At 34.5% G+C, this 11,691-nt stretch overlaps 1 protein-coding gene across 2 annotated transcripts in view; it reads left to right on the top strand.

Annotated features, from left to right (window-relative positions):
* LOC149797626 (uncharacterized) overlaps nt 1-11,691 on the top strand; it is a 103,263-nt gene that overhangs the window by 42,592 nt on the left and 48,980 nt on the right. For both annotated transcript variants that reach the window (XM_089962520.1, XM_089962519.1), the window contains exons 9-12: nt 5,150-5,254; nt 6,252-6,356; nt 8,296-8,400; nt 11,120-11,224. In XM_089962520.1, the coding sequence (XP_089818646.1) occupies nt 5,150-5,254; nt 6,252-6,356; nt 8,296-8,400; nt 11,120-11,224 (420 nt within the window). The remainder of the gene's footprint in view (nt 1-5,149; nt 5,255-6,251; nt 6,357-8,295; nt 8,401-11,119; nt 11,225-11,691) is intronic.

Below are 11,691 nucleotides of genomic sequence, written 5' to 3'. Positions count from 1 at the left end.
CTGCATAAGTGGAATTTAACATGAAGATTCAGTCTTTTTTATGTAAAGGGATATAATTTTATAGGTTTGTCAAAATTGAAAAGCCAGTAGTTTCTCGTGGGTCGGTGGTTCTTCCCGGGGTTTTCCCGGGTTCTTCCTCCACCATTAATACTGGCCGCCATGCATAGCCTATTGTGTGCTGAAAAATGGCATTAAACCCCTCAACAACAACAACAAAATTGAAAATGATCCTTTTCTAAAAACATTTCTTATGAACATATGTAGTTAAGCAGGGTAAATTTAATATTTTTATAGAGTTAATTGAAATGTTTTACATGTAAATTTATATTAATTTCCATAGTTATACATGTTTCTAGTGATACTTTTGGTTCATTACATGTTCAAATGCGTAGTTCAGATGTTGCTTCTCAGAATTGAAACAGCTTTTGATGTTAAAGATGCAAGATTTTGAAGTCAAAAGACCTTTTAAAATTCTGAACAATAATGATCATAAGTGAGGCTTGGAAAAATTGAATTTGATCTAGGAAAAAGAAACCTGGAAAAATGACAAGGAAATTAAAAACTAATTGAACTGTTCATATGTGTTTGAGTTCAACCCAAGGAGCACAAGGCTTTGTCAAATGTATGATGCAATTTCAGATCCAAGGATATAATTTTTGTCTCCAGTACTGATGTTTAATAAAGATTAGTTTTCATATGTATTTGAAAATTCAGCATACGCTTTTACTGATATTTAAACAGTGTTCAAAGAACAGATATTGACACCTTCAAGATAATGGAAATGTAATGCATCCAAATTATGTGCTGAAGATATCTTCCACAATGATACAAATGTGAACAGGTTAGAAAATAAATTCCACTTTTATCCAATTGATAAAAGGTAGACAAAAGCATGCAATAGTCTTAAATTTAACTTGGCTCTGGACTTGATTATTCATTATATTACTGCAATTATCAACTGTGAGTACAGTAGTGATAATGTATCCACTAGCTGTATTCCACTACCTGGCTGAAAATCCATATGAGAGATAAGTAAGATTACAGAGAAATACTAGTAATACTTACAATGAATGAAAAAATAATAAAAAATATTAGTATATAAAAATTAGCACCTTTTCAAATCGATTGAAATATTTGATTCTCCTGAAAGTACATTTAATTTTATCCATGCATTTTTCATTCAAAAGAACAAAAAGCTTGCAAAATAATAGAATTATTGCTTGAAGCACTGTTATTAATGAAACACTATGTATATAGACTAATTACAGTTGTGTTTGATTTTGGGACAATACCACTTTATCAATGCAAATTTCTTCACAGCCACCAGTTTTAATAAAAATTCTGTTATTACCTTGTTTACTTCTTGTTTCCAGCATTTCAACAGGCTACCTTCTTATATGAGCTGCTTTCGCTGTATGAAAAGGTTTTCAGTGATGTGGCCTTGGGCTATTGTACTTGTCCGTATATGGCACTCATGATGATTAGAGTTTGAGACCCCTGTTTTAATCACTTAAGTGCTGCCTTTTGCAGAGGTTAAATCACAAGACTAAATGCATGCTAATATGCGAACTTTGACAAGCAAAACATCAAATTTAAATATCCAGAAGGGGCCCCGAGTGGCTGAGTGGTCTAAAGCGCTCTCCATTATGTATCACTGCCATCTCACCTCTGTCTGCGTGGGTTCGAGTCTTGGATTCGGCCAATGTTGGTATGTGAGAAAGCTTGCCAGTAGCTTCTTGTGGGTCAGTGGTTCTTTCCAGGGTTTTACCTCTGCCATTAATACTGGCCGCCATGTATAGCCTATCTTGTGCTGAAAAATGGCGTTAAACCCAACAACAACAACAACAACAAATATCCAGGATTATTTTGGGGGGAGAACAAAACCACAAAATTGAGCCCATGAAATGAATGAGACATGTACTTCAGAATCTTGATAATCGAAAAAGAATGTCCAAGTGATGAATTAAATCAGTTTGTGCAAGTTGATGTGTATTTTGGTTACAGTCAACTGCAAAGCCATTTGTCATGTGAAAATAAAGATAAATACACATTCCCTATTGTTGTTCTATATTGAGAAAAAGGCAAATCATACATATGTAGGAATGTCAGAAATAGGCCAACTTAACCCTTTACCTCATAGAGCATTGTGACAAAGTGCAGCTCGCTGTACATAGAACACAGGTTACCTAGTCGACCGCATACGCATAGCTTGCCTGTGAACTATTAAGCAATGTAGTGTATGTTACGTTTAACAGCAATTTTAACCATTTTACATTTTTGGTACACATCTATTACATGTGGAACAATTTAAGAGTAAAGTCCGATTGTTACAGCTGTGTAATTATTTATCACGGAAGAATTTGTTATGTGCTTTAAAATCTGGAGAGAATTCGTTCACCGTCATATCAGTGAGGCCGTGTGACCAACCGTAGAGCTGCCATTTCTCATACTCGAAATTTACAAGTTTTTCATCTGTGTCTACATCACTAAGTCACCTAAATTTGATAATTTATAAAAACTAATTGCAGCCTATATCAATATCAGAGCCTTTACCTAGGTTATTGAATCTTTCATAGTTGTGATTCTAATCATGAAAACTTCGTAAGTACTGAATGAAATCCGCGACCGCCATTTTGGAGAGTGGAGATTACGACCCAGTTACTTTAAATAGCAGATATCGACCAGTACATAAACAGTGACCACGTGATCTGACGTAATTGTCATTCACAGAAATGAATGTAGTATCTAATAAGGGGTTTTCCCCGAAGGTGGCGCTACGAAAACCGGCTTAAAATGGCCGTTGTTTACAGCAGACGTAAAAAGGCGCTTCTATGGGACTTTTGTAGAAGCGTCAATAGTCGCTTCTATGCGACTTTTGTAAAGGCGTCCAAAGACGGTTGTATGAGGTAAAGGGTTAATTTGCTTGAAATGAGTGACTTCCCGAAGGTGTATAAATTTATGAGATAAGTATTGCAGCTAGTTTGTCTTTTCAACATGTTTTCGTCTTGAGTGTGTATAATGGTAGAATTTGTTTCTAGCATTCACATTGAGTCCTGTAACAGTTTTAAAACTCATTTGTAAAAATCAAGTTATGCTGGAACTTTTTAGGAGACAGAATATTGTGTATAGACACACTGGACAGTTTTACAACAGCCATTTCACATTTCTAGTGTTAGAAGTTCTTTCTTTTCTAATGCACATATCTCAAAAAAGTCCTGCACATATAAATTAAGATCCAGGTTCTTCTGTTTGCTTGTCTTTATTACAGTTAACAGAATTTACCGTAATACCAAAAAATCAGTGTTGCACATTCAGAATAGGCTTGCGTGTTTCCTGCAATTTTTTATTCTCTGTCCCCATAGTCTTGATCTTGTTTGGTCTTTGTTTATTCATCAGAAGAAAGAATATCACTAAAATACACATCCAGTAAACTTAATGTATATGGCTTACCTGTGGGCCACATTTACGTGAATTAATACTAACAGCCAAGCAGAAAAATTCACTCAAAGACACATATCAATCACATATATTTGAACCAGCAGCATGGGTTCCCAGTCAAGAACCACCATTTTTGAGCGTTCAACTGGAATTAAGATTTGACTCACCATTGATGGATGGGTTTGAGTTGCGCAATTTTGACAGCAACATTTCTCAGAACAGATTATCCATTATAAATTGGGGGTTTACTGTACAAAGTTTTCATTAATGGATGCCCACCCATGTATCTGATGGGACTAAATGTCCTAAGTCACAAAAGGTAATATAACTAAGATGACAATGAATACTTATTTTTAAACAATGAATTTTGCATTGAAAAAACATTCAAAATTTTTGTTAGTCTGCTTAGTTGTAATGTATTTGATGGCCATTAGTGTAATGTTTTTTGTAGGTTAAAGTCACCCCTATGGTGAGGAAATTTTAATTTATTTTGAGGTTCACAAAAAAAAGAGTAAATTTGTTCAGATACTTAATGGTGTTTAACACATTAACCCCTAGCGACGACTTTACGGGGCAGGAGGTAGTAGCCTACTGTCGAGCTCTGTAGCATCATGGTCATGCATGATACACTAACGTGGATGGTATTATAGAAAGGTAGACAGATGTAGCACTACAATGATACCAAATTTTTTACGCAAAATTTGCCTGTGGTCGGAATCCCATTTTGTGTCCGGATTTTAGACTTTTTGGTCTCACATCTAAGGCAAACTGGTATGAACTGCAAGGAGACAGATGAGCCTTTGCAAAAAGTAGGATAAGATGGGCTATTGGAATAAAGAGTGGTCTCCATACGAAAATAATGGCTCCCTTCAGCAAAAAAAACAAAAAAACAAGTCCAACTTTTACCCTTCTGCTCAAGCGCGAGTCAAATAGCCAACGAAAAACGATGTTTCTAACACAACTAGGCAGTATGTTATTGAAAGATGACCGGGGATTTGATGTTTTTGAGTCTATTCAGAAACAGCTTTCAAAATGTGTTTCCTACTCGATTTTCAGGCAAAAACCTCCAGGGGTTAATGTGTTAATCGATAATTTGTTTGTTTGGCAGAAAAGCAATTCAGAAAACACAACAAGTATTCATTATAATAAATGCAGGTAGATAAAGAATTTACACAAAAATGTTAAATAAGATTGCGGGATCTGGAACAGAAAATTCCATGGTGTATGGCTTAGTTCAGGATAATCAGATAATGTTTTCACAAGTTACATAAAGACATGATGAAATGTGAGTGTTCAAGGAAAATATGATAGCATGGTGCAGACCACAAAGTTAAGGTGGCAAAACTGTCAAGAAAACATGATTATCTTTCTTATAGCACTGTTAATGCATTGTGTACTCTTTTATAGAACTATTATGCATTATGCACTATTATTTTAATTTGTCTCTCTAAATTTGTGTGTTCCTCATACAAATTGTTATGCACAGAATATGAAAGGAATTTATCAAAAAGTAAAGGTTGTACTTAAAAAAAATTTATGGACACTTTTTTATTTTATATAAAATAAATTTGTATCATACATTTGGGTATTCTACCTTCAGTCCTTCAGGTGTGCATATTTGTAAGAAATGATGATTCATTGCAGAAGAGACATTTAGAACTATTACTGAAAATGGCAGATTATGGAATTTTTTATTTTATTTTATTTTCAGTTTGTCAGTTGAGAAACAAAAGGAAGAGGTAGAGCTGGCAGAACTGAAGAAGTTTTTGGCAGAAAGGGAGTGCCACTTTTCTGCAGTAGAAGAGGAGTTGAAAAGGTAATTCTAACACACTTGTAAAAGCATCCCTTTTTCTTTTTCTGTGTGTGTGTGTGTAATTTGGATTTTTAACATAGCTTTAACAATTTTTCAGGAATATTGCTATGATGTCTGCAGTGTGACAGTCTATAGTGATGTCTAGCACTGGTGCATCATGTAGCATGATGTCCCACCCAGTCACATTATCCTGACACCAGGCCGACCAGACCTAACACTAACCTCTTAATGCTGAGTGCCGAGGCAGCTGTTAGTACCATTTTTGTAAGTCTTTGGTATGACTCAGCCAGGGATCGAACCCATGACTTACCACATCCGAGGCAGATGCTCTAACCACTAGGCCACCAGAGTCGTTGCTTTTTTCTGATTGGTCAGTTGTTAGAATTTGTGGTAGTAAAATCTAGCAAATGTTGTTGGATATTTTGTGATGTCATGACTTCCTTGTGATTTATTGCCATGAAGAATTATACTTTGAAGAAGAAAAAGATTGTGCAATTTTTTTTTAAAAACAATGTTAGAAATGGGATATAAGGATATTTGTTTAATATATGAATTCTTATCTGTTTTGTTTATGTCTGAGTGTCAGACTGAAGAGCTATGAAGTAGGCAATTATAAATTCCAAAAATAACCAGATGTGTAAATTTGGTTACATTACAGGAAACAATGTTTTTGTCCTTAGCTTTATAAAATGTTGCTATGGATAGTACTTAATGTTTAGGGTGAATTCCCCTTGATTTAAAAAAGTTAAGATGATTTTCATAAATATAGAGTAATTTACAACAAAAAATTAAAGGTGGGTTTGCAGATTTGCACATTTTATAGAAATGGGCTTAAATGTTCACATTTGGTATTCTAGAATAGACTCAGGGGCTTGCACTGTCATATATCAATATCTTCAGCCCTTCAGGTGTACATACTTAAGAGAAATGGTGATTCATCACACAAGAGACATTTAGAACTATTGATCCGAATGGCAGATATGTGGATTTTTTATTTCAGTGTGTCAGTTGAGAAGCAAAAGGAAGAAGTAGAACTGGCAGAATTAAAGAAGCATTCAGCAGAAAGGGAGTGCTACTTTGCTGCTGTAGAGGAGGAGTTGAAAAGGTAATTGTAATTCTAACACTTGCAAATGCAATATTCATTCTGATTGGTCAGCCATCAAAATTTATGTCAGTAAAATCATTGCAAGACAAGTAGGTTGTTTAGAGCCTGGGCAGTTGGAGTAAGCTGCCTTGACCAAGGAGAAACCAATGTAGCCCACTGTGATCCAGTTGTAGGATTCAGATCTGCACCCTTTTGGTCAGGAGTCCGGCTTGCTATACACTTATGAGCCACTGCACCAATGACAGACCTGCCAATACTTACCATTTTGCTTTAAGTCTTATAAAAATGGCCCTTAAAATATGGAGTTAAAGAATGAAAACAACAATTATGTAAATGTGATTGGAGCAGTAAAATCCAAATAATTGGCTCATCTCCATTTGATTTAGATCAAGGTTTCATATTAGATTTAGTGGATTTGGTCAGGGAACCAGACTAACTTTACAGAAGTACATGCTTTAAACTACGTATTTTGTGATGTAAAATATTTGCACAATCAAGCTGTTACTTCTAAATATTTTCAAAAATGGCTACTAACTAGCGATACATGTTCAAGACAAAAGGGAAAATATGACTCTTAAAATGTTAATAGTCAGTACAGATGAACAAAACAGAATATTCAGATTCTTGGGGAAAAGATCAGGTTGGGCAAAACTTGCGTTTAGTGGACATGACATGTCAGTTTGAGTAAGTTGCCGTTGTCATGTGAAATAAACAATGAAAGATGGCAGCAAGCCATTGAGCTCTATATGGTGTGGAAGTGAAGCTTGTGCATCTGTACTGGAGGTAATTAAGGTCTAATGTTTCCTTACAAACTTTTTAGTTGAACATAATATTTACCTTGCATCAGTTTCAAATATATCATCTGAATTTGTTAAATCTGTTTTCTACCTTTACTGTGCATGATACTTTATTACATTTTTCTGAAATCTATTTTAACTTACAGAATAAATGAACTGCATTATTGAGGTCTTGTTAGGGTCGATAGGTCTGTTGTGATATAGTACCATAGAGATTTATGCAAATTTGATTTTTCATTGTTTAAACAAAATATGTTAAAATTAGGATATGACTGATATTTGAGGGTCTGAGAACATTATTCATGGCTTGACTGTTTCACATATTTGTTTTATAGCATTGCTAATAAAACTTGTGACAATAAAACCACCATTAATGTCCCCAAATTCTCTAATTACAAGACAGTTATGCCTAAGTATCAGGTAATTAATGTAATTTAAACAGATATTTTCTATGTATTTAAAACGAAATTCATGTTCTCCTATATCATTTATGAGGTGTTCATGATTTCCATTGTGACCAGAGGTAGTTGTAGTAGCACAGTTGGTGTAGCATTGGACTAGTAATCCTTAGTCATATAACTGATACCTGCCCAGCCCAGACCAAGTTGGCTGCCTTGCTATGTCCTTAGGAAAGGAACATTGCTCCCATTTCCTTGGCATGATATAGCCAGTGATGTTCTGCCACCCTCAACACTAACTTTAATCTTGGTGGCAACAAATTACTTGCGACCGTTCATGTCCCATCAAAAATGTTGATAACCAAACCTTATGACACTGAAAATTTATAACAGCATATAGCCATTTAAAAGAAAAATAGTTAAACCAAATATGTGATGCCAGATAACAGAGATTAATGTAACTTGCCATCTTGACATGCTAGTTAAAGAATTTAATAGTGTAGTAAATCAAAATGTTTCAGTTAAGATGCACTTGCACCTGATATGTAATTAGTTCCTGTTTTAAATATGTACAATTTACTGACAAGTTCATAGAACATGTGATTGGCTAATTACCTACCTTGGAAGAAATGTTTAATAAATGAAACATACATCTTAGCTCATAGCAGTTGTCAGGTGAAATATGCATTTCAGAGAAACCTTTTCACCGTATCAGTATTAATAATGATAACTTTCTGTGCACAGTGTTTTGGAGAAAAACAAGGAGCTGGAAGCAGACCTGTCCAGATCCTCGGATGAGAAAACGAAGGCAGAAGAACAGCTGATGTTGGTCAAGGAAGAACTGGACAGGTAAGCTAATGACATTTGTGCTGAGACACTGCAATCATGGTTATACTTGCTTATGTTCTTACACTTAAATCACTCCACCTGCTTCCAAAAAAGTGTAAAGTTACACAAAATGCCCTTTTTTTTATCATGACCTAAAGTAAATGCAGTAGGAACATTTGCAGTGTTTCAACACATTATTTCATCCCTCCATAAATCAATTACAAGTTTGACAGTTATGTCAAAATTGCATGATATAAGGAAATATGATTCATGGTTCACACAACCTTGAAGAATCTTTGGTGCCTTGAAAACTCCTAGAATTTAATACAATATCTGCTACTTCTGCATTGGTTTCCTTATCAGTCCCACATTCAAACTAGTTATTCCCTCCAGTTAGTGTTGGTAGGCCAGAATTGAAAAGTCTGACTCCTTGCTTAGTCACAGCCATTGTAAGGAATACCATCTTCTTTCCTCCTTGGGCAAGGATCACAATACATGTGTGGTATAATGTTTATCAAATTTGCCTTCATATTTGGTTTTAACCATTTTGTTTTTCTTTTCGCTTCTCACAATCCATTTTGTACTGATTTAGTTTTTTCTGTCCTTGGTGTTTTACAGACTTTCTTTGTAATGAAATGAGTGAATAACATATTTTATGTAGTGGGTGAAAAATATCCGTTATTCACTCATAGCAAACAAATTTTCTTTTTATTTTATGTTCAACCATATTGGCTACCAATATGTACTTTATAAGAGATTGAAGAAGCACATTTCTTACGTGATCCCTTGCAATGTCAGCAGTTTATCATTTATGTTTTGCTGTGCTTTGTGATTATTCATGCAGAAAATATAAACAGTGACATAGTTCTCCTTCCCAGTTTAAAGTAAAATGGGACATTTAGAACAAAGATTTGCTCCATTTTGGATTTGAACACGAGTCTTTAACAGGAGGCAGTCTTTTTACTTACACGACTATGTAAAAATTTAAGGATAACTTCGCATTTCATGGGTATAATTTTATCTGTGTCTATTGATGGCCAGTGAAAAAGTATATTTTTTTACTCCACTGAAATATAAATATTATTTCTCTCAGAAAATCCAGTAATTCACTGCCTTGCGTAAAATAAATTGAAATATTGACATTATTTTATCTCATTGATTAAATTTTCCTGTCTCAAATTCAACATTGATGAATGTTTTTGCTTGGCTTTATTGGTTTGTTAAACAGTTTCCCACCATAACCTATATTTAATATTTTTTCATAATATGAATTCAAGCACAAATAAAAAGTACAATTTACTGTACATGCCTCATTTAACTTTTTATTCATCACTACACTAAGATTTTAAATAGCAACAACACCCTGGTTTTTTTTATATCATGAACTGGATAAATATTGTCTGTGAAATGCTATGACTGATATACCTGTAATGGCAAGACATGTATCAATTTTCAGCCAGCAGGGGTTTCAGTGTCTTCATTGTCAATGTTAGGATTGTTTTCAAGTTTTGAGTTGTGTAGTTTGTACCCTGAGTTGAAAGTTTTTACTTAGTCGCCTCAGAGTTGCAGATAAGCAACATGTTTGCTTATTTCACACAGACAGTTTGATGAAAATCATGATTTGTAAAAAATTACTCTGTATTACTCCAGACAGTTTAATTTTGAGGCATGTTGTCCAAATTTGTCAGCATATTGCTCTTGCTATAAGTACATTCATGTTGTATGATGGCAGAGTTGGTCAGTGCAAACTATGCTGTCACTTCAGTTTCTGTACACATTTAAAATGATTTTACATACGTATGATAGCACTTGCTCAAATTAGAGACTTAATCAACACAACCTGAACTAGTCAGGGCCTCTGTGTCATTTGATGCATGCAGGAAGGCATGATTAGGACCCAGTCTCATACTGTATGTTTTGTGCCTTGCAATATTTGCAAACATCCGTCAGATTTATAACAATGCCATTAGTTCCAATCCAGAGAGTAAACTACAGAGTTTTTTCTTATCTAAAGGTATGATGCCTGCTTTGGCAGACAGCTGCTTTGTCATAATGGTACTTACAATCATGTAGTGGTGTAAAAACTGATTGCGATTGTCATCGGAAAGTACTCTATCAGTGGCAAGCGAAACTAATGTCAATCACCTATTGGTATTGTGTTAAACTGTTAATAGTTAAAATAGTTCTTAAGACTGTTCAGATTACATCATTTAGATGTAGACATGAGCTAGACTGTCTGCTGTACAGTAGGTAAACCTTATAATAAAAAAAACCAACATAGATTCAGAGCTAGTAAATTGTGTCACCAGGTTCCTGGAATTACCCAAGCTAGAAATCACCTGTACTCAGCTTAATTTTGATAACTCTGCTTTTGAATGAAATTATTGCAATATTTATTGCAGTAGTTTCACATACTCTCAGTAGTCACCCATACAGGTGAAGATGGCAAGTTACAGTAATGTTATCTGGTATGTCAGTATGGCAGGTTACAGTAATGTTATCTGGCATGTCAAGATGGCAAGTTACAGTAATGTTATCTGGCATCATATATTTGGTTTAACTATTTTTCATTTAAATGGCTATATGTTGTTATAAACTTTCAGTGTCATTAAGTTTGGTTAAAAACATTTGTGATGGGTCATGAATGGTCACAAGTAATCTGTTGCCACCAAGATTAAAGTTAGTGGTGTGGGTTAAAACTTTCTTTACAGGCAAGGCTGTAAATTTATTTCCATTATAGTGGCATAAAGAAGAAATCACAGATGGAGGAAGAGCTTGCAGAGTTAAAGAAGAATTGCAAGGAATTGGATCACCTATATATTACAGTGCAAGAGGAGTTGAATAGGTAAAATTGGCATTCAACTACTAATTGTTACTGCAACTGCTAAACTTATTTTGTAGAAGGCAATTTATTCTTGAATACACTATCTCCCTTGAGGTCTTTCACAACCAAATCAATTGAAATAAGTGACAAATACAAAAATCAAAGAAGCATTGATAAAACTGCTTTACATTATGTAGAGCAATTATAATACGTGCTCAAGAAAGATGATGATTTATTTAAGCAACAATCAGTTAACTTTAATGCCATATATGAAGGCTTGATATATCATGAAGACTGAGTGCATCCAGAATTCTTTTTCATTAAAATAATTAAAAGTGTTTTTTTATTTTGTGATATAACCCTTTGATCCTAGCTATTTTGTAGTGTCTTGCAACAGGTTTATGATACATTCACGGTAGAGAGAGAGAGAGAGAGAGAGAGAGATCATTTCAGATTTACTTTTTGGAGCAAGTTGATGAAAATTCCTT

The sequence above is a fragment of the Sinohyriopsis cumingii genome, chromosome 6, assembly GCF_028554795.1.
Source record: "Sinohyriopsis cumingii isolate HCF-2022 chromosome 6, ASM2855479v2, whole genome shotgun sequence".
Classification (NCBI taxonomy): Eukaryota; Metazoa; Mollusca; class Bivalvia; order Unionida; family Unionidae; genus Sinohyriopsis; species Sinohyriopsis cumingii.
This window is presented reverse-complemented; position numbering and strand designations above follow the sequence as displayed.